The following is a 24,556-nucleotide window of genomic DNA, read 5'->3' on the forward strand; positions in this document are numbered from 1 at the left end:
TAAATAAAACAAATCATAACGTAATAAAAATGTTTCACAAGACACACATGTGAACAGCTTGTAGTAGCTCATGGGTAGTGTAATTCAATAGTGTAATGTGAGCTGCACATCTCCAAAGTGATTTATATCTTATAATGGTGTGGATAGTAGTTAGACAGGTTCTCAGGCCATGAAAATGGTAAAATTTAAGTATAAATAGATATATACTGTTACAAGCTTAAAGCTACTTAGAATAAAGAATGTAGTTTCGTATTACTATTGGAAGTCATTCTAGAAAGAAAAAAAGGACAATTTAAATCTATTTCTTTTTTTCTTTTGGCAGTTACAAGGTCAATCAAATTAACCAATCACAGTTTGTGATAGGATAGAGAAAATAACAGATAAAATACAAAGTTTTACTGAAAAAATACATTTGAAATGTATTTAGGAGGTTTTAGAGATTACACAAAGGAATTTTGAGATGAGGGAAAAGTATTTTTAATCTTAACATGAAAATTACTTTTCACATGTACTATTAAAAACAAATACTCAATATATTCATGGACAAATCTTTATTTAGTTTATTAAAAATATTTCATTAAAAAATATGATTTTTGTTTGTATATAAAAGATTTATACTGTTTTCTAAAAAACTGCCAAATTTTGTAAAGATATTCAAACTATATCTAAAGTTAGAAGTATTAAATCTATAAAGACTTAAAAATAATATAAAGAAGTCATAATGTTAGTCAAACTGACTGAGTCCATGATGAGAGAGTTAGAATGAGATTATTCTGTTAGAACCATAACCATTTTAAAGTGAAGTTACTCTATTAGAACCAGAATTACATCAAAATAATGTTACTGTGTTAGAAACTACAAATGCCTCAAAATGAGATTTCTCTGTTACAACCATTTAAAACTGAGATTATTCTACTAGAACCAGAAACACTTTAAATGGAAATTACTCTCTTGAAACCACAACCAACTTAAAATAAAGTTACTCTATTATAACAAGAACCATTTCTAAATGAAGTTATCCTATTATAACCACAACCACTTGTAAATGATTTTACTCTTGGAATACAAATCAATTTAAAATGAAGTTATTCTACTATAACCAGAACTAGTACATGATTTTGCTTTGTTAGAAATAGTATCATTTCAAAAGAAAATTACTACATTATAACCAGAACCACTTCAAAATGAAGTTACTATATTACAACAAGAACCACTTCAAAACAATGTTATAATATTAGAACCACAATCGCTTGAAAGGGAAGTTACTCTGTTAGAAGTACAATCTTTAAAAAAAATAGTTACTTTAAAGTGCAAATTAATAAACAAAAAGCTCACATCTGTACCTCATCATCAAATAATTCCAAAACAAAAGTTGCCACGGTTGTAACAATTCCAATGAAAAGGTTGAGACAGGCCAAAGCTACAAAGGCAGAGCTAGGGACTGTAAATACGTAGGAGGCAGGATACATCAACGGCACACTTGCCCAACTGCAAGAGGCAGAAGACACATTATTATACAGCCATGTTAGTTTCTGTTTTAAAAGAAAAGCAAGTAAACAAGACACACACACACAAATTGAAGCTAAAGCCAGTAAAGGCTTGTAATTACATATTTTATTGATAATATATTACTTATCTTTCACAGCCTATATTATTTTAGGGCAAAATCTTGACACACAGTCATTTCTTCTGTATATTTTATGACAACTTTAAGAAAGTAAATACACATTACATTCAAGTATCGTATACTGATTATTATTTGCATATTTGATAAAACCTACCACTGAAGTTCATTTATTAATATTCTAATTGAAAAATCTGAATAAACAGAAAATGGATTTTCAAAATAATAGATGAAATAATGTAATCAGTGACAGTAAGTAAAAACAAACTTATTGTTATATATTTTTTAATGAAAGACATCTGATTATAAAGAAATGTAATGTGTAACAGAAAGTAATAAATAATTTGACATTGTTTTATTTAAATTTAATACACATCTTCTTGGCATAGTAAAAAACCAAAATACTTTATGACATGTCACTCTCTTACAAATAACTGTGTATGACAAGATCCACTTGTACAGATAACTGTACATATGATAAACCACATTAGCTCAGATAACTGTATATATGTTACATTAGTAACAGATAACCATATATAAAAATTACTCTAATAATGGATAACTATGTATATGATGAGCGACGTTAGTAACAGATAACTGTGTACATTATGATAAGAGGCTTTAGTAACAGATGACTGTGTACATTACGATAAGAGGCTTTAGTAACAGATGACTGTGTACATTACGATAAGAGGCTTTAGTAACAGATGACTGTGTACATTACGATAAGAGGCTTTAGTAACAGATGACTGTGTACATTATGATAAGAGGCTTTAGTAACAGATGACTGTGTACATTACGATAAGAGGCTTTAGTAACAGATGACTGTGTACATTACGATAAGAGGCTTTAGTAACAGATGACTGTGTACATTACGATAAGAGGCTTTAGTAACAGATGACTGTGTACATTACGATAAGAGGCTTTAGTAACAGATGACTGTGTACATTACGATAAGAGGCTTTAGTAACAGATGACTGTGTACATTATGATAAGAGGCTTTAGTAACAGATGACTGTGTACATTACGATAAGAGGCTTTAGTAACAGATGACTGTGTACATTACGATAAGAGGCTTTAGTAACAGATGACTGTGTACATTACGATAAGAGGCTTTAGTAACAGATGACCGTGTACATTACGATAAGAGGCTCTAGTAACAGATGACTGTGTACATTACGATAAGAGGCTCTAGTAACAGATGACTGTGTACATTACGATAAGATGCTCTAGTAACAGATGACTGTGTACATTACGATAAGATGCTCTAGTAACAGATGACCGTGTACATTACGATAAGAGGCTCTAGTAACAGATGACCGTGTACATTACGATAAGAGGCTCTAGTAACAGATGACTGTGTACATTACGATAAGATGCTCTAGTAACAGATGACTGTGTACATTACGATAAGAGGCTTTAGTAACAGATGACCGTGTACATTACGATAAGAGGCTTTAGTAACAGATGACTGTGTACATTACGATAAGAGGCTTTAGTAACAGATGACTGTGTACATTACGATAAGAGGCTCTAGTAACAGATGACTGTGTACATTACGATAAGAGGCTTTAGTAACAGATGACTGTGTACATTACGATAAGATGCTCTAGTAACAGATGACTGTGTACATTACGATAAGAGGCTCTAGTAACAGATGACTGTGTACATTACGATAAGAGGCTTTAGTAACAGATGACTGTGTACATTACAATAAGAGGCTTTAGTAACAGATGACTGCACATAACATAAGGTTTTGGGGCAATGTGGATCCTACAAATTAATCTTGACTGTTCCATCCACTAGAGTAATTTATAAAAGAAATCTTAAATCTAACCCTTATTATTCATATACTTATCAAGCTTTTTCTTAAGTTAATTTAAATTTACTGCCTCTACAACATTTGAAGGCAATCTATTCCAACAGCCAACCATCCTGTTACAAAAATGAAACTGCCTTAGCTGAAGATGACTCCTACCATACCAAAATTTATGTATGTCCCCTAGTCCTACTGTTCTTACTGTCAAGTATGAAAAACAATGATACATTAACACTATCAGTTCCCTTTACAATCTTAAATACCCCAATCAGATCCCCTCTAATTCTTCTGTTTTCAAGAGGAAACAGTTTCAGAGATCTTAATCTCTCATCATATGACAAACCCTCCATCCCAGGCACCATTGTAGTAACCTTCCTCTGAATGAGTCCCTTCCAACAATTCAATGTCCTTCCTTAAGTAAGGAACTAAAGATAGAACACAATACTCCATATGTGGCCTAATCAGTAATCTATACAAGGAAATTATAACTGCTTTAGAATTACATTCAATATTTCTGATGATACAACCTAAAATCCTATTTGCCCTACCACTAACAACAACACATTGCTTGGATGGTTTTAGGGACTGATCAATTATTGCACCAAGATCACCAGTGTTAATGTTATTCCAATCAAAATTATATTTTTAATTCAAGTTATGACAGCCCACAAATATTATCTTCCATTTATTATAATTAAAACCCATCTTCCATTTATTTGCCCAACTCAATAAATGATATAAATCCTTTTGTAAATCAGCAACATCCTCTTTACAACTAGCAACAATCAAGACATTAACATCATCTGCAAATATAAAAAAAAATTATCGACTATTCTTTCATCCATGTCTTTGATGTGAATAAAAAAGTGCAAACTGTCCTAAGACTGGGTCCTGAGGTACCCTATTTGTGACATTAATCCAGTTTGACTGAGCTCCATTTACAGCAACCCTCTGCCATTTTCCAGCCACCCATATGATCAGTGTTTCCAAATAACTTAGTTGTTCAGTTCACAACAGATAAGTCTTGTTGCATTCCTTCAAAATTTGCTTTTTTGAGATTTGTAACAAAAAATATCATTATTCTTTATCTCCATATGCAGGAAAACATTGAACCTAATACAGCAGTAATCACTTGTTCTTCAATTTCCACCCTCTCGATCATTTCTGTATTTGAAGTTAACAACAAATCTAAAAGAGCATTGATTCTAGTAGGTTCCTTGACCAATTAAACAGTTTCCAAAAACCCTTTCTTCTTCATGGTCTGACTCAAAGCATTTCCCAAACTATATGCCTGAAATTAAAATCACCCATAATTATGACCTCATTAACAGTTGAAGTCTTAACCTCACTTCATCTGTAGCAAATTCTCACTAAAAGCCTTTTCCCTTTATATCCACTAAAACAAACCCAAATAGATTCAGTCTCCTTGCTATTATATTTAATATCTGCAATTTAAACAGGATTTAACACACATTTTACATATATGCCACTTCTCTCTATCTCTTTAGTATTCTATCCTTATTAAATAGCCTCTAACCCTGTATTTCAAAGAAATTTTTGTCATTAAAATAATCTATGTTTAACCATGTTTCACTTATTCCCGTTATATCAAAATCATTCATTCCTACTACTGCTCTAATCATCTAGTTTATTTGTTATACTTCTGGTATTAGAATAGTAACAATTAAACCTACTCTATACCAATATACTTCTATACCAATTTTCTATGCTAAACTTTACTCTTCTTATTATTCTTTTAACATTTAACATTTCCTGGCCTTGCACTGTCTAGTTCTAATTTAAAACTTCCCTTCCAGCCAAGTTAATGGCCTCAGTCACATTAGTACAGATTTCTGCATACAAGTCACATAAGTAACAGTCGACTGTTTATATGAGAAGTAATATTAGCACAAATAACTGCATATAACTGTGTATACGATAAATCACATCAGTAACTGATGACTGTTTATATGACAAGTCATATTAATGCAGATAACTGTACAACTTACATGAAAAACAGATAACTGTATACAACTGGTCATAGCAGCATACCTAATTATGTGAATAAGTTACATTAGTAACAAATAACTGTTTTTAAATTACACTAGCACAGATAACTGTACATGACAAGACCTTTTAGTAACCGATGTATACACACGTCACACTTTTACAGATAACTGTGTATTTAAGTCACATTAGTAACAGATAACCTAGTTTAAACTTCCCTTACAACTTAATTAATAGCCTTAGTCACATCAATACAAATAACTTTATATAGTGACATTAGTTAAAGATAACTGAATATGACAAGTCAAGCAAATACAGATAAATGTGTAAAATGTTATATTAATAATAAAAAATTATGTATTTAAATCACTTGCACGGGTAACTGCACATGTAAGTCATATGAGTAAGAAATTCCTGTGTATCTGTTAAGTTACACCAGTACAGATAACTGTGTACAAGTTACATTAGTACAGACAACTGTGTACAAGTTACATTAGTACAGACAACTGTGTAGAAGTTACATTAGTACAAACAACTGTGTACAAGTTACATTAGTACAAACAACTGTGTACAAGTTACATTAGTACAGACAACTGTGTACAAGTTACATTAGTACAGACAACTGTGTATATGACAAGCCATTAGTAACAGATAGCCATGCATGTAACAAGTGACAAATAATGGTTTATATGACAATTCACATTTGTACAGATAACTACATGAAATCAAACTTTACTCACCCATACAGTATTAGCAGCAAAACCAGTCCTCCAAAATTGTTTTCTGAAACATATGCATCTTCTCTGAAGGCCAAGAAAATGAAGATACAGAGTATGGCAGGAATAATATAGTTAGCCTGAGAAAAGTTAAAAAATATGTAGCTGCTTAATATACTTGAGTCTGTTAAAGTGCCCTTGGAAATGTTAATAAACAATACAACATGGAATTTTTCACAAAGTGAAGCCTACTTCACACAGCACAATAACACGGGATTGTTCACAAACTAAAGCCTCCCTCATGTAACATGGGGTAATTTACAAAGTAGTCTCAATGATGATTCATGTTAAAAACTTAGCCTAACATGAAAATAATTATTATGTTTAAAAACAATAATTAATATACAGTATTCTGGTTTATCACAGAATAACATGATTTATGGACACATTTTCCTAATCACACACCAAACATGTTTTGAGCTGCATGCTTGACACCCAATCATGTGGGGGAAAGAGATTCAATAATTTGTGTTTTATACTCAGTAGGAACATAATGCTATCCAATATTAACATCTATTCCTTCACAAACATTTCTAAAACGAAATCCAAAAGTCTTCCTGACCCAGTCCAATATTTATAGAGAAAGATTTAGCACCACATTTAGCTTTATATATATATATATATTTGTAAAAACATTCAAAACCACTCAAAACCATGTCATAAACAACTTTCTTACCAGGTCCCAAATGTAGGTTGCTGTCCAGTAAACTAAAGGTTTGACTCCATTGACAAACTGAAGATGCTTGGAACCACACACTCGATCTTCAATCAGAAACATAACAAAACTTGCAGGAACAAATGACATGGCAAAGATAACACACACAGCATGCAGCAAGCTCAAACCTCCCTTCTTCCTGTAAAGTAAGTTATTTACAAGTAAACTTAAGTTTATTCTCTCTTTTTGTTCTATAACAAGGCACTTATAATAAAAATCTCTCCCTCTCTTTCCATTGTTTCACAAACATAAAGAATGTTCTCTCACATTATTTGTTTTAACACTAATTGTTTTTCTGTAAGTAAAAATATCTCTCAGACATGTTTTACAAGCATAATACAGAACACTTTTCTCATATTATTTGTTTTAACAGTGTCGGTTTTCTGTAAATAAAAACATCTCTTTCTCCGGTATCTGAAAAGTGCAAAGAATACTTGTCTCATATTGTTTGTGTTATTGTAGATTGTTTCTGTCAACAGAGATTGTTGTTGTGTGTATTTTTGTGTAATACCTCTTATTTTACCTTATATTCAGTCAGTGTGGGTGAAAGACAAACCCATTCTCTATAGTGCAGTACTTGATGGTTCTCCTGTTATGGAAGAAACTATTAATTTTTATTGTATCTCTAATACCATGAGTATACTCTCACCATACAAAGTTTTCAAAATATATTACCAATGTATAATCAGCTGACAGTAGAATAACTAATTAAGTTACCAGTAGACCCTCACCTGCAAGTTTGCAAAAATGCATCATCAGTACAATCTCACAATTAAAAGGTTTCAAGCTATATTATTCATGTTAAATTCCCTAATATTTCTAGAGTCAAGTAAAATTTACCAGTCCTACTTTGTGGATGAGTAGAACCTCACATGAACATTTGTTTACAGTCATGTGAAAAAGTTAGGACACCCTCTGAAATCCTGTGTATTTTTGTAACATTTTTGAATATATAGATATTTAATCTCAATTTTAACAATACTGAGAGATTATAGGAATATATATAAACAATTAAAACTGAAGAAAAGACTTTTCAAGATCTTCTGTAAATGTAAATCTACAAAAATGCATATTCTAACTGAGGAAAAAGTAAGGAAACCCTAACCCCTAATAGCTAGTGTTACCCCCTTTGGCTGAAATAACTGCAGTGAGATGCTTCTTGTAGCCATATACCAGTCTCTGACATCGATCTGAAGAAAGTTTGCCCCACTCCTCAATGCAGAATTCTTTCAGCTGTGAGATGTTTGAAAGATTTCTTGAATGTACAGCCCGTTTCAAGTCACCCCACAGCATCTCAATGGGATTAAGAACTGGGCTTTGACTCCACCATTCCAGGACTCTCCATTTCTTAGTTTTCAGTCAGTCCTTGGTGGATTTACTGGTATGTTTTGGGTCATTGTCGTATTGCAGTGTCCAGTTCCACTTCAGCTTTAATATTTGTACAGATGGTCTCACATGATCCTCAAGCAACCTCTGATACACAGTAGAATTCATGGTGGATTCTATGATTGTGAGCTGTCCAGGTCATGCTGCAGCAAAGCAGCCCCAAATCATGACATTTCCACCTCCATGCTTCACAATTGGTATGAGGTTCTTTTCCTGGAATGCAGTATTTCGTTTATGCCAAACATGTCCTCTGTTCTGGTGTACAAATAACTCAATTTTGGACTCATCTGTCCAAAGAACATTATTCCAGAAGTCCTGGTCTTTGTCTACATTCTCTCTGGCAAACTTCAGTCTGGCCTTGATGTTTCACTTAGAGAGCAAAGGTTTCCTCCTTGCACACCTCCCATGCAAGTTAAACTTGTGCAGTCTCTTTCTGATTGTAGAGGCATGCACTTTTACATCAACAGTAGCCAGAGCCTGCTGTAGGTCCCGTGATGACATGTTAGGGTGTTTGGAGACCTTGTTTAGCATCTTGCGGTCTGCTCTCGGGGTGAACTTGCTTGGGCGACCAGACCTGGGAATGTTGGCAGTTGTTTTGAAAGCCCTCCACTTGTTGACTATTTTCCAGACATTGGAATGGCTGATTTCAAAATCTTTTGGGATCTTTTAAAATCCCTTACCAGACTCATAAGCTGCTACAATTTTCTTTCTGAAGACCTCAGACAGCTCTTTTGCTCTCACCATGGTGCTCACTCTTACTTCAACAGTTAGGAGCACACCAAACTAAATGTCTGAGGTTTAAACAGGGCAAGCCTCATTCAAAATGTTGAGTAACAATCTTCTAATCATGTGCACCTGGTGTGATACACCTGAGTTGAGCCATTTTAAGTGGGAATAAATGTGGGGGTGTCCTAACTTTTTCCTCAGAATATGCATTGTTGTAGAATTACATTTACAGAAGATCTTGAAAAGTCATTTCTTCAGTTTTAATTGTATAGTTATATTCCTATAATCTCTCTATTTTGTTAAAATTGAGATTAAATATTTATATATCCAAAAATGTTACAAAAATACACAGGCTTTCATAGGGTGTCCTAATTTTTTCACATGACTGTACATAAACATCTCTGCTTTCTTTTTCTGTTTTGGGACAACATGGGACCTATTGATTAATCTCGGCTGCTCCATGCTATAAACTAGATCTAAATAAATAAATAAATATCTTAAAGCCAGTCTTTATCATTTATATATTAATCAAGTTTTTTTCTTCAACTCACTAAAATTTACTGCCTCTAGAACATTCAAAAGCAACAGATTCCAAAGGCAAACCAATTGGTTATAAACTGGTTATTAAATGAATAGTTCCTACCCTGCCAAAATTTATATTTGTGTCCCCTAGTTGTACCATTGCAGTGTTAAATATGATGCATTAACACTATCAACTCCCTTTAGAATCTTAAACACTTCAATCAATTCTCCCTAACTCTTCCTTTTTTCAAAAGAAAACAAACTCAGAGATTTCAACCTCTCCTCACAAGACAAACCTTCCATTTCAGGGACCATTCTAGTAACCTTTCTCTGAATTCTTTTCAACAATTTAATGTCTTTCCTAAGGTAAGAAACTAACATAAGGAACCCAAGACTGAACACAATATTCCAAATGTTTCCTAACCAGTGACATGTACAATGAAATGATAACCTCTTTAGACTTGTATTCAATACTTCTCTAAATACAACCAAAAATCTTATTTTCCCTACCACTAGCAACAGCACCATGCTTGGATGGCTTTCAAGACTAATAAACTACTGTGCAAAGTTCCCTTTCCTTTGTGACACTATTAAAGTTATTCCCATCCAAATTATACGCATATTTCAAATTATGATGTCTCACACGCATTATATTGCATATATTATAATTAAAACTCATCTGAAATTTATATTTCCAACTCAATAAATGATCTAAATGCTTTTGTAAATCAGCAGCATCCTCTTCAAAGCTAACAACACCCAAGACCTTAATATCATCTTCAAATTTAAGGAATTTATCAACTATTTCTTCTTCCATGTCATTGATGTCAATCAAATAGTGAAAACAGTCCTTAAGACAGCCCTGAGGTACATCATTTATAACATTAACTCCACTGAGCCCTGAGATACATCATTTGTGACATTAACTCCACTGAGCCCTGAGGTGCATCATTTGTGACATTAACTCCACTGAGCCCTGAGGTGCATCATTTATGACATTAACTCCATTTGTAACAACTGTTTCCTTTTTTTCACCAAGCCACTCTTCTATCCAATTTGGTAACTTATCCCCAGACACCAATAGAGATAATTTTTTCAAGCCTATCATGTGGCACCTTGACCAATGTTTTCTGAAAATCCAGATACACCATATCTACCTCTCCCCCACCCTCATCTACATAAGCACATAACATTTTCAAAGAAAGTTAAAAGATCTGTAAAATAAAATTTTCCATAGGTGAAACCATGTTGATTATCCTATAAAAGTCTAAACTTTGTTAAATGACTTTGAAAGGTATATTTTATTAGACTTTCTAAAACGTTTCCTACAACTGATGTAAGACTAATAGGTCTATAATTACTGAGACAATTTTTATCACCTCCCTTAAAAAGAGGAGTTACATTAGTTAGCTTCCAATCTTCTGGTACCTGCCCTATATTCAGGGACTGAGAAAAAAATAGGAGGAAGTAGCTCAGTTTTCCAATGTTTAACCTCCTACAATCCCTTGGAAATACTATCTGGCCAGTGAGCCATATCATTGTTTAAACTTTCCAATTTTTTCTTAACCAGCTCAGAATTAATGCAGACATCCTGTTTGATCTGGTTTCCATCTATCAGCTGTGCAAGATGTGGAATATTGCTTAAATAATAAACATGAAGACAAAAAATCAAATATACAACTGTTTACATTTTTCTTACAAATTCAAACAATGATTTAAAGTATTTGACTTATAATAGCAGACACATGGATCCAGTTTTAACTTTATTAGAGTGATGTGTTACACTTGCATCTCTTACTGTATCACTTCAAAAATATTAATCTGACACATGCCATTATACATTTTAGAGACAACAATCTTTTTTACATTGCGTATAATTTTATACAGTAGACGATGGAGAAGTTCTGCTGAGCCCTCATCAAAGTTATTTTCAATACTCACAAGCTCTACGCATATTTTTGCTAAGTTCTACTTACAGCAGTTCTTCCTGTAGCTGGTCCTGAGTGAAGTTCATTGGCTGATTTACCACAGATATGCCATACTGATGAGGATCAAGATGTGCAGGAAGATGAGTGCGAAGTATAAGGTTATTTAAAGCATTCATGTATGCTACAGAAGATGCCCAGCCCTTATTATTGAACCACACCTATTACACAAAAACAAAGGCAAAGAAAATTATTCGGTAACTTATGAAAACTCACAACCATATCTGTTCTACTGTTGCATTAGATAAGTTTACAATAACACAGAGAAATAAAATATTCCAAAAAAAGTGCACATTCAAATCTTTTCAAGATTAGAATTCTTTAGCAAGTTTAAAATTAAATTAATAATGACCACACTACTTGTTCTTATTATACACAAATCAAATCACACTGAACCACAAAACTAGTCTTTAATAAACACAAATACAACATAAATGGAACCACATGACTGGTTCTTATTAAACACAAATACAACATAAATCTGAACCACATGACCGTTCTTATTAAACACAAATACAACATAAACTGAACCACGATGACTCGTTCTTATTAAACACAAATACAACATAAACTGAACCACATTATGAGATGGTAAGTTCTACTTTTATTTTGTTATGGCTTTGTTCATCATTCATTTATTGTTATTTCTGTAACTTTGTTCAACTATGAATATTTAATTATAATAACGAGTTAACTCATTTTTTATTTAGAGTAGATTTATTTTAAATATGTTTGTATTATGAAACTGACACAATCTTCCCTTGATGCTAAAGTACAGAATTTAACGTTGTGAAATATTATATAAATTAACTAGTCATATGGGATGTAGCCTTGTGCTTTAACCACCAAACAAAAAACATTGCCTCATGCTCAAATGAACTAGTCGACAAAATATGGTTAAAATGCATCATTACCAATAGCTATTTAATGTTGTTATTCATCATGAAGTTGTTTAAATTTAAAATATTGTTTTTTCAGAATAAGGTTCTTCTTTGTTTTGTTCTTTTTTCCCAATTCCTTTATTTATTAAAATAATTATTAACACTAATATTTATGTTATACTGTTCATTAACATTAGTATTAAGTCCTGGTCAGGCACGTAGTTATTAACTGCATTTTTGAATAGTGATAAAATCTGTATTATAATTTGTTTGAAAGTTTTACTTGTAATTCAATGGTCATCAAAAATTTAAACTGTTCAACTTGGTTGTAGCAGCTGTTTGTTTTAGTCCATTACAATATTACTGGTCCTTAATAAACACAAATACAACAAAAAGAGAAAATGCAGAGAAATGTTTAAAATCACTGAGGGGTGTTTTTCAAAACACATAATTTGTTCCCTTACAAAACTTCGTAATGAACAAGCTAATTTAAAAAAAATATTGTTTTGATTTTTTCAAACATGGTTTCTTTTTGGTGAAGCAACTACTGAAGCTTTAATGAAACCCTTACATAAAGAGCAATGTAAATCATTCAAGTTATGTGTAATTTTAGATTAGAAAAATAAATAAATCAGATCTTTGCATCTAACAACGATGCTGTCTGGAATAGAGACTTTTGTGAAAATCCATGTAGTGTCTTGTCTATCAAAGTTTTTGCTTGATTTTTATATTCATGCAAAAATATACAATAGTCACTTTAACTAGCCCTCTCTAATTCTAAACTGGTCAACCACAGTCAGTCAGTCAGCAGAACTCAAAATAAATTCTTGGGCTACTCTAAAAGAATAATGGAATTTGATTATCACTCTTATAAATCACATGGCCCTCAAGGGTATCAGAAGGACATTAACCCTAGACTCTCAGATTTACAATTTAGCTGCTAGTTCAAGCTACATTAATTACATGTAATAAAAAATATATATTTTGGATTAGAAGTGCATTTAAGAGTGTTTTATGGTTCAAGATGCTAATGTGATCCTTGTTAAGTGTTAGTGTTTCTTTAATTATTATTCACACATATAAAACATACTTTGTGATATATACAATTCACAGACATATCTGAAAAATCAAACATAGACGAGTTCTTTTGTAGTTTAGTGACAAACTAAAAATTGTTAGAGAGATTTTGCATTAGGCTACATGACACACTAATGATTAATGAAATGTTATTTGTGAACTGGTGATGTTCATATAGAAGGCAATCTTGAGATTTATGTCACATTTAAAATCTGTAGCTATCGTGGACGAGGACAAACACCATGTCAGACACTTGTAATGAAATCAGAAAAATAAAATGTTTAAACAAAACAAGTTTCATTGCTGTAGGAAGCAATTTTGTAGTAGTCAAGCCATTGCCACAATATTTTGAAAAGTCAGTGTTATAGGTTTAAATATTGAGACATTTTAACTACAAATACTGTATAAACACAACATAATGTATCAAATTAACAGAAGCTAGTTTTAATACACAAGTTATAGCTACACATGCCATAAAAAGTGGTGAGGCCATGGCCTGACTGACATTATCAATCTTATGGCCCTGAGTTTCAAAACACAGCATAAGATATTAAAATAAAAAGTTTGCTCTACCTTGATGTTATCAAAAACTTGTACATTATGAAGTTGTTTCTCTATTTTGTCTATCATCGTCTCCACCTCCTTCCACTTCTTCGAGAAGCCACTAGCTTCAATTAATTGATGTGCCACTTCTTTTACAGATGTGAAGTTAAAACTTCCAAGAAGATTTTTTTCTCCAAATGTAAAACCTCCATATCTATTCGTGCATAATAGTATAAGTATTAATCATACCAAAAACACAAATTCTGTATGAAACACCTACACTAGAATTTGATAGTCCTTAGGAGGAAGCTTTATTTAATTAATCAAAAACTTGAGTTATTTTATGTATTATTCCTATAAATTAATATCTAAACCATTTCAAACCTTTTTTTGTAATACTTTTTGGTAGTTTTAACAAGCCAGTCTGAAATATTTCGACCAGTCATATTGTAGATGATGTCTGTAGTACTGGAAACCACACTAGGAGGTTCTGGTCCTTCCACATTTGCTGGACAGTGCTGTGTTCCAAAATTACAGTTACAGGGAACAATTCTGTTTGCTTGAGATAAGTTATACTGAGGTAGTAACAAAGATGAGTTTATGAATGTTGGCTTACATGGTAACTCCCTGAAATAACAAAAAACTTGTTGAACAAGAACCATAAATTCCTATTATAAAGTAAATACCTATTATATGATTAGTTAAGCCATGCTTTAGTTTATTCCTTATTAAATAATGATATTTCCATAGCTTAAGGGCCCTTAAACATCATTTCAGATATAACCAAAAATCTACTAATTTCAAGGTCCTGTCCTAAAGATCAAAGAAATATAAAACTTTAACTCAAATAAAACATGACAAATCTGAATATGAAAAACTCATGACAAGTAGAACAAAGATTAATTACATTTTGCTTTATATTCAAACACAGGTGAATGAAGCAGCTGAAGACAATATGGATACAAAATTATCAGGATCATACAAACCTATCAATACAAAATGTGTATTGTAATTTGAAAAGTAAAAAATGAGCTGGTTTTGGGAAAACATTTGTTTATTTATTCAGAGTTTAGGCTAGGGTCATCTTCATGGTGGAAAATTTTACACTGAATTGCATTAAAACTAATGAAAAACTCACTAGACAGATACATACATATCAGTATCATAGCTAGTACCACGTAATAGCTGAATCATTTCTGTTGGTGGAAGAAATGTAAAATATTTGACAAACTAAGCTCAAACTGAGATAAATTCTTTTGTTTTACCAGGTATGTGAATCTCTTTTACCACCTTCACTGGGCACTGTTACATGCAACTAAACTCCTTCAGATGTCAAACAAAAACAACTGCTTTGGATTTCCTTTAAACAGATTTCAAAGTTACAGTAATAAAGATATAAATTCTTATAAAATTTCTAATCAATATGTTTGGTTCATTAAAACTCATAATGCTAGTTCTTCTTAGGTTAAAATGGTCTAGATTCTGAAAGTCACATACTAAACTAATCAATTTATTTGTTACTAGGTTGAAAAAGAGAAAATAGTATTCTGTACAAAACTGTGTAAAAAAACAAGCAATGTAGGTCTTTCAGAAGAGTGATTTGTTGCTATGCTGTTGAATAATTTTAAAGTTGGAGACAGCAGTTAAAGCATCAAAATAAATCTTGATCTCAACATGTCGAGTTGAAAACATCAGAATAAACCATGATCGAAACACATAAAAAGTTTAAATATAAAAATGCAAATAAGACATAAACACACACAGAGTTAGAACATCAAAATTAACCATGATATAAACATACAGCAATTTAACCTTATTTTGATGTTCTAACTCTGTGTTTTGCAATTTTGTTTGCAAGATGTCACTTACCTAAGTGGGTCCCCTGCTACACAACGTGTTCCAAGACCTGGGTTTCCCAAGAGTTGTTCAATGTAAGCTTGGGTCAGTGGATTATCTGGATCTTTATTACTAAAGCAAAACAATTATACAGATAAATATTTCTCTGGAACAAATTTTTTTAAAATCTCAAGTTTAAAAAGCAAAACTAGCTCATTATCACACATTTAAAGAAAGCTCTTTAGTTTAATATCAGATTCATATAGAGAAAGTCAAGCTTTCAATGTGAACATTTCACCCTGTCAGTAAGAATGAAAAAATTTCAAATAAAAACAGCTCTTCATGAAACAACTACATTATTTATAAGTTAAGGTCAGATTTTTATACTTTGTTGATTAACTGTCAGTTATTAAGTTGAAAACAAAACCCTACCTATAAAATATGTAGTTAGGTGGTCCATATAGCCACGGAGTTAATTCTAGAGGGGGTTCTTCCATGAAAGGGGGTATCATCAGAGTTAGCAGAAGAGCCAAACATACAAATACAGATGGTAAAATAATCTACGTCAATGGAAAAATAAAAATAAAATATTACTATAGCTTGATACATTATTATCTCATCACAAAACCTTTACAATTAATTTTTTTTTTTCATGCTTAAAGCTTTAATTTGCAAAACAAGTACTGACATGCCAAGTTACGAGAGTCCTGATACAGATAAGCTAAATACTGGTTTAATAATCTTTCCTTCAAGTACCAACAATCACAGCAGCTGTTCAGCGACATGCCAGTTACACCAATCCTGATAGTGGTCAGTTAAATGATGGTTTAGTAATTTTTAAAGTACTAAAAACCATAGCAACTGTTAAATGAAATGCAAAGTTACATCAGTCCAAAACTTAATATTGACTTTAAATAGTATTATTAAATCTAGTGATACAATATTAAATATTTGTTCATGAATCTAATTTCTTTTTCTCTTCATTTTCTAAATTGTTTGTACATGTTTGATGTTTATTAACCAATAACTACAGAATAGTAGCACATTAAGATTCTAATATATGTATGTTATTACAAGTGTTCAAGTTTTTCATATTTCTAAAATGTTTTAAAATAAAAGAAATACCTACCTCACAAAATATACCTTTACGATTCCTTATAGTATGGTGAAAACGACGTTTGTGGATGGCCTTGATCTGATGAAACACCAATGCCATCCCTGTCAACCTTTTTCTATCATCTATTGGTGGAGAAGGAAGTTCCAGCCCATTCTCACCATCTTAATTCATCACAAAAAAATATCATAAAGTCATTACACACCATGATGTATAATACTAATAAGTGTGTACTCAAACTATTAACATATCTTAAATTGAAAACAAGTTTTGGCTTTACTTCATTTTATTTAATATTAAATATCCATAAACAACTGTTTTCTTACATTAACTTTTACATTTATAGTTCTAGGTTGATATCATGTTTAGAAAACAAACAGAAATTATCAGATTTATGAACAAAAACTTAATATAGTATCACTAGATTTAATAACACTATTTTAAATGATTATTAAGTTCTGCTGAAAATTTAAATTTTTGATTTATCAAAATGATTCAAACATTAAAAAAGAATGGAAGCTATGAAAAAAGTTTTAAAAAACAAGAAAAAAAGAAAGGGAGTCCTAAACCTACAAATATTAGTAACAATAAAACCATGAGACTAGTAACAAGCCATTATTAGTCATGCATGAAATTAAAGAATAACCCCAGCTACACTGTGAAACTCTAGTTAGCATGCAGGCACAATAATAAAACAAACAACTCACTCCCTCCTTCTGTAAGTCTCTGAGAAGCAGCTGTATTGGAAAAGTAACGAAGATCATAATCAAAACAGATTACTTGAAAATAATGCGATTACTGCTGATGTTTGAATAAAGAAACATTTAACACAAGAAACAGCAAACACTTAAACAGCAAACACTCTGTACAGATACACTGAAATGGGTGTTTAATGATACAGTGTGATTTATACAGCAATTGAAACCTTGTTCCAAAAGAACAAAAAATACTGCAACTAATAATACCAGTAAACATTCAACAATTATAAAACTATTAATTTGGTCAAAAATGATTATTTATATAGTTGAAAACAATAACATAGAGTATTTACTTCAGAAAGTAAAAGTAACTCAGATTTTCCAAACAATGGTCACTTCAACAATATTGTAAATTTTTCTTTCTAAGTCGAATATCAATCTCATATGCAATATCAAAGTCTACACATAGGTCTAAACGTAATATTTATTTATATATACATGTCTACACATAGGTATAAATATTATATCTATGTATAAAATCTACATACAGATATAAATATAATAAGTATAGGTCTTGTTTGTTTGAAAATCTGCACAAAGCTACATGGCAGGGTAGCTGCACTAGCCATTCCTAATTAACACTGAGGAACTAGTCATTGCCACCCACGTCAACTCTTAGGATACTCTTTTTACCAACAAATAGTGGGAATGGCTATAACATTATAATGACTCCATGGCTGAAAGGGCAAGCATTTATGTTGGGATGGGAATTCAAGCCTGTGGCCCACAAACTGCTAGAAAAGCACCCTAACCACCTGGCCATGTCTACATATAAGTATAAGCACAATATTTATATATAAAGTCTACACATAGGTACAAATACACATCTATGGATATATAAATTTACATATAGTATAATGTCTATATACAGGTGTAAAGCTATGTTTGAATATAAAGTAAGTTTACACATAGATATAAAGTTACACGTGGTGTAAAGTCCACACATGAATATAAGATTAAATGTGGCATAAAGTCTACACATGAATATAAATTTATATGTAGATGTGAAGTACACACATGGATATAAAGCAATTTGGTACAATAACTCAATGATACAAATGAAGAAAGTTTTTTTTTACACATAAATATGAAAGTTAAAAGAAACATTCTGTCTGACCTGATTCATCTGACCCATTGCCCAGCATATTAGGATCAGAATGCTGTGGCTTAATCAGTCCCTGTACATGTTTGAATCGGAGAGCCTTTACCGCATTCCATAAACTCGAGCCATGCAGGCTCTCAGTTCTTACTCGAGTGGCATACTTTCCACCTATTGACACATGTCAGTTCAAACAAATCTCATCTTACTTGCATTAAGTATATCACATATTATAATACTTCTATCACTAATCTATTGTACACAAGACTATTAGCATTATGAAATGCATAAGTTTTTAAAATAACTTTCTAAAGGATATCTCAAGCACAATCATGAACAAACTACAGACATATTCTGTGCATATTACAGCTAATATTAACAGGTTAAAACAAGTTTATTTTGTAACTACAGCTCAGTATTTGCTGACAAAGAAAGACAATGCCTTACCTTCAGTTAAACTCTCTACAGCATTGGTCAAAGCATCTTCATTCAATTGTTCACCCTCTACACTGGTAACTTTCAAAAACACCTATCAAAATAACAGACCATCCTTTTCGTAAGCCTATAAGAAATTGCAACTGAAACTAACTCACTCAAGAACATCTGTAATGATAATATCAACATTAGATATTTTTCTCTGTTACAGAGATTGACTACATTATATTAAATTTGTTTTGGAGTCCAATCATGTTCCTATAGTTTTTGTCATCATGTCAAATCATGCATTTTATCCCCTGTAGAGTAAATTATATTGTAAAGCTGTTATGTTCAGACTATATCTTTGCACTTTCAAAGAGCCATCTAGTGTACAGATGCTTTCCCAGCACCCATTTTAACAGTCTTATTACACAGAGATCCACAGGCCCTGCATGCAGCTACCTGACTAGTATGTCTTTATATAAATACTACAATAACCATACAAACCTTCAGATGCTTAAGGTATGCAACATTTGAACTTGTATGTCATGAAAGCAACTTCTGTACACACGACTTATGTTGCTTTTCCAAGCAGACCTCTGAGTCTCCAAGTTCATACATATTTCCCTGTTTTTCAATGGTATTAAGTCTTGGAATTTCTAAATTCCTGATCTGAACACATCTTTTGGTGTGAGTGTAAGAATATTTTGCACTAGAAAGGGTTATTAATGTCTAAAAGTGATCAGCTTTCAGTGGTATTACAATATATATGAAATTTCAAAATGTAGTTGTGATAAATATGAGCTGTATATTTTTGATCTGCATATTCAAAATTGTTTAAATACAATGTACTCAATCCTGTATAACATGTTATTATGATAACAATACCAAGTTTATGAAGGTTACTTGAAGAGCTACAAATCCTTCTGATACTTTTGACACAAAAGGCAATAATTAGAAATGGGCTTCTTACAAATCACATGAATCACATGAAATTTTTATTGAAGTTAAATAAAAAAAACGAAAATTTTAATTGCAAAGGAAAAGAGTTAACTTATCTTATGTCAAACAATATGTGAGACTTCAGAATGCTGAAAGGTTTTAATCTACATGTTGTCATTTAAAATTATTTAGACTGGCTACATCAGAGGTTTTATCAAAACAGAATATCACACAAAAAATCCATTTCAGGTGTGAAAAGTAAGATTACTTATTAGAAACATTTATAAATAAATATGAAATTTTTGATTAAAAAATAAAATAAAATAATTATTTTTTATCAATTAGTCTGTTTTTATAGACATCACTAACTACTGTCACACCTCTTCTAAGGAAGTGTCCGATATTCCATAGCTACTAATACACAGGGCATCTAAATTAGCATCAAGTGCTTCAAACAAGTGGCCCAAAGTGTTGGTATTCTGGGCACCTGGTGGAAGTAGGTATGAAAGCTCTGAACCCACATCCTCTATCAATCTTGCTTCAGCAATATAAGCACGGATAAAAGCTGTTACCTTGGAAACTGAACATGGACGTTCTAAGAGAAAATAACACATTAAACTACTTTCTACTGATGTTCGTAGAATGTTGTGAAGTACACAAACAAATCTATGTTTAACTGTCAGATCTTTATAAATGAATACAAAGTCCAGTTCACATAACAAAAATAAACGTTTTTAATTTCTTAAGCTTCATGTTCTACAAATTAATTTTACTTATGGTCACTGATAGGCTTAAGTTAATAGCAGTTACTAATACAACAATTTCACTTACTACAAGTTACAGGATAATTCTTTCACATTAGAAAATGGATGAAGTATCTCTTATTATTTCATCAAAACAAATTCAATAATCACAGAATTGAATTAACTGACTAATAAAAACCAATCAAACAAGATGTCATTAGAAAATTTATTAATGGACAAAATAATCAATTGTAATCCACTTAGCCTAACTTGCATTATGAACTGCTCAAGTCATTTCTGAGGTCAAAACTCAATACAATTTTCTAAACTGAAAAACTTAGGCTACAACATCAAATACATTTAACAAAGGTATATACATGTAATAATACAGTAAGTGAAAACACAAACTAAAATCCCAATTCAGGTAAATTATGTATAAGAATTATCTTTACAATAATATCCAAAGTAGCAGTTTTTTTCTAGTTTGATCCATTAATGGCACTTGCATTTTCTTACAGATACTTAGTAGTTATTTGAAACATTCATACTTTTAATTATAAATTTTAAAAAGAAAAATATTCTCTTAGACAATTTGTTTTCATTATTTCATGTAAAATAAAATTTAAAATGCACAAGTTTCACATAAGATGGAAAAAAAACAACAAGAAACAAAATTACTTTTGCTACTTGTTGAAAAACTATTCGTAACAACCCCAGGAGAAATACAACCACTTATGATATTTACCCACAGGAAATAAAATTACTTCTGATATTTACCCACAGGAGAAATACAAACATGTGTGACACTTACCCCAGGGAAATACAACTACTTGTGAAGGACTTTCCACAGCACTGGAGTTTTCAGAATGATCAGACTTTGAGTCTGTAGCTGACATGTCAGCAACACCCTCATCATCTACCTCCTACGTGAACAGGATGAAACATTTCAAAAGTTAATTCTTCAAAAACTGTCACAAGTATAAAATCTATTTTGACTGGTACTTTAATAAGAGTTTCACAACTAAAATATTTCTCTGGAGAAAATGTTTAATTCAAGTTTCCATCACTTTCAATTAAATTTTAAATAAGCTGTATCTAAACAAATCAATATCTTCACATGTACTTAGCTCAGAAAATTTTATTTACATTAATATGTGATTTTTTGTAATTGTTTGTTTGTTTGTTTTGGAATTTCGCATAAAGCTACTTGAGGCTATCTGTGCTAGCCGTCCCAAATTTAGCAGTGTAAGACTAGAGGGAAGGCAGCTAGTCATCACCACCCACTGCCAACTCATGGGCTACTCTTTTACCAACGAATAGTGGGATCGACTGTCACATTATAACGCCCCCACGGCTGGGAGGGCGAGCATGTTTGGTGCGACACGGCGCGAACCCGCGACCCTCAGATTACGAGTCACACGCCTTACGCGCTAGGCCATGCCAGGCTTTTTATAATTGAAATAAGTAATCTTGAAATCCATTTTTATGCAGTTAACTCTAGTGTAAAAAAACTAATAAATGTGATATCTTAAAAAAATAACTCCTATAATATGTTGTCATTTATCAGTACTGAACATTATAGAAACCATTCTTGTGTAGTAGGTAGAAAAAAGGCTTACATTTCCTCCAAATTTATATTCCAAACTATCTAAATTCCAAAATATTCGAACTTAAAAGAGGTTTGTCATATTAATGTAATTACATAAAGAAATGAGACCAGGAACATAATAATAGCTTTAATAAAAATATTCCAACAATTTTCTTCAATGTATTAAATTGCAAACTAAGTATCTGAAAAAGTATGATCAAGAAAAAATGCTAGAGGAGGGTTAAGGAAGAGTATTAATAATAATGAGGGTTTAAAGAAGTGTTATTGATAGTAACAGAGGATTAAGGAAAGGTTAGTAAGGATAATGAGGGGTTAAAAAACGTTACTGAGAAGGATGAAGAGGTTAATAAGATGCTATTAAAAATAGATAAGGTTTAAGGAAAAGTTGTTATGAATAAGGGAGTTAAAGAAATTTTGCTAAGAATAATGAGGAGGTTAAATAAATGTTGCTAAGAAAGGTGAGGTGGTTAAAGATATATTAAAAACAATAAAGCATGGGTAGTGAAGCATTTTAATAAGAATAATAGAATCAAAGTTTTTTCTAACACTTTTTTTTTGTCACCACAAAAGTAGTTAATCATAAAACATAGTTTTCGATGTTTTCTCAAACAAGAAGGACAAAGGTCAGTTTATATAAAAATCTAATTGCATTCAGGAAATTAGAAATATTTTATTTTTGTGCTTTAAGTCCAAATAGTGAAATAAAATGTAATCCGTCTTACATGTTGCCCATTGGCCCCGTCAGTTTCCCGGGACCTTTGGAGTGACTGCCTTTTTTTCTTTCCTTCTGCACCATTTGTTCTGTAAGACAGTGCTTTCACTAGAGTGAGATAGTAACCACTTCCAAATCGAGTTTTTAAAAAAAGTGAAGATCCTGAACACCTAAGTTTTCCCTGTGAGATTACAGCGATACGATCCCCTAGCAAGTCAGCCTCATCCATGTGGTGTGTAGTCAATATAATAGTCCTTCCTAAAGTCAAAGTTTTATTTACATTTAAATACCATCCATGATACTCAATACACTTATGATACTCTAGCTTATTAGAAATGAAAAGTTGAGATAAATATGCATTGTGTTGCTTTAATAACAAATGATCTGTTAGTACCACGTAATTTTTCTCTCAATTTAGTACTTGTTCTAGATGTTCCATTATTTAACTAATCTCTACAAACAGATTATATTTTTTGGGGGGAGGGTGAATGGGAGTTCTGACTTTTAAAATATATTAACTATAGAAATAGAGAAAACTCGGTAATTTCAACTTTACAGTTTTGCAGCAATAACTAGAAAAAGCAGAGAAGAGTAATGCTAATACATTTTCTTCATCTTAATTATAACTGTGATAAAAGTACCTCTACTACTCACCTGTTTTATATTTCAAAAGCATTTCCCAGATTGATCTTCGAGCATAAGGATCAACTCCTGCTGTGGGCTCATCTAAAATAACTGTTCTAGATCCTCCAACGAACGCAACAGCAATGGAGAGTTTTCTCTGCATACCTCCTTCAGTACAAAAACAGCTTTGTATTTGTATGTATGTATTTTATCATGGGAACTAGTAAAACACATCTTTACAGTTTCTTTTTCTTAAACTGACACTTAAAAATCTGAACCGTTACCTGAAATGCACAAGAAAAGCACTTTAATATTAAAATTTCAAAGGAATATAGCTAAATATGTTAAGAAAGTTTAATAAAAACTTTCATAATCATTGAGATTCAGTGTGAAATACTGCTGAGATTCAACTGATAAATGAATGTGTTTTTAACCACAAACTGATCTGACATCTACAAAACTGTTATTAAAGACAGAAATTACCTGAATAGTTATAAAAATAACAGTTTAAAATAAACCAACATTTTGACACGCTTTCTCTCTACAAACCTGATGAAATGTAAATTAAATCAGTAGAACTGATTTAAAAAATGCTGACAATTTAAGCATTCTTCTCTTTCAAAAGGTAAACATAGACCTTC

General features: G+C 31.7%; 1 protein-coding gene across 4 annotated transcripts in view; it reads right to left on the reverse strand.

The window, feature by feature from the left end:
* Window positions 1-24,556, reverse strand: part of LOC143248740 (phospholipid-transporting ATPase ABCA1-like) — a 75,382-nt gene that overhangs the window by 14,926 nt on the left and 35,900 nt on the right. For 3 of the 4 annotated variants that reach the window (XM_076497416.1, XM_076497415.1, XM_076497417.1), the window contains exons 22-37: window positions 23,946-24,083; window positions 23,302-23,549; window positions 21,782-21,893; window positions 20,608-20,822; window positions 19,316-19,397; window positions 18,887-19,039; window positions 17,719-17,748; window positions 17,027-17,175; window positions 16,330-16,457; window positions 15,931-16,029; window positions 14,446-14,688; window positions 14,092-14,275; window positions 11,552-11,721; window positions 6,903-7,080; window positions 6,191-6,306; window positions 1,344-1,488 (exon numbers count right to left, since the gene is read on the reverse strand). In XM_076497416.1, coding sequence (XP_076353531.1) covers window positions 1,344-1,488; window positions 6,191-6,306; window positions 6,903-7,080; window positions 11,552-11,721; window positions 14,092-14,275; window positions 14,446-14,688; window positions 15,931-16,029; window positions 16,330-16,457; window positions 17,027-17,175; window positions 17,719-17,748; window positions 18,887-19,039; window positions 19,316-19,397; window positions 20,608-20,822; window positions 21,782-21,893; window positions 23,302-23,549; window positions 23,946-24,083 — 2,390 coding nt within the window. The remainder of the gene's footprint in view (window positions 1-1,343; window positions 1,489-6,190; window positions 6,307-6,902; window positions 7,081-11,551; window positions 11,722-14,091; window positions 14,276-14,445; window positions 14,689-15,930; window positions 16,030-16,329; window positions 16,458-17,026; window positions 17,176-17,718; window positions 17,749-18,886; window positions 19,040-19,315; window positions 19,398-20,607; window positions 20,823-21,781; window positions 21,894-23,301; window positions 23,550-23,945; window positions 24,084-24,556) is intronic. The other variant, XM_076497418.1, reaches the window with a different exon arrangement.

The sequence above is a fragment of the Tachypleus tridentatus genome, chromosome 4 (assembly GCF_004210375.1).
Source record: "Tachypleus tridentatus isolate NWPU-2018 chromosome 4, ASM421037v1, whole genome shotgun sequence".
In the NCBI taxonomy this organism is placed as follows: domain Eukaryota; kingdom Metazoa; phylum Arthropoda; class Merostomata; order Xiphosura; family Limulidae; genus Tachypleus; species Tachypleus tridentatus.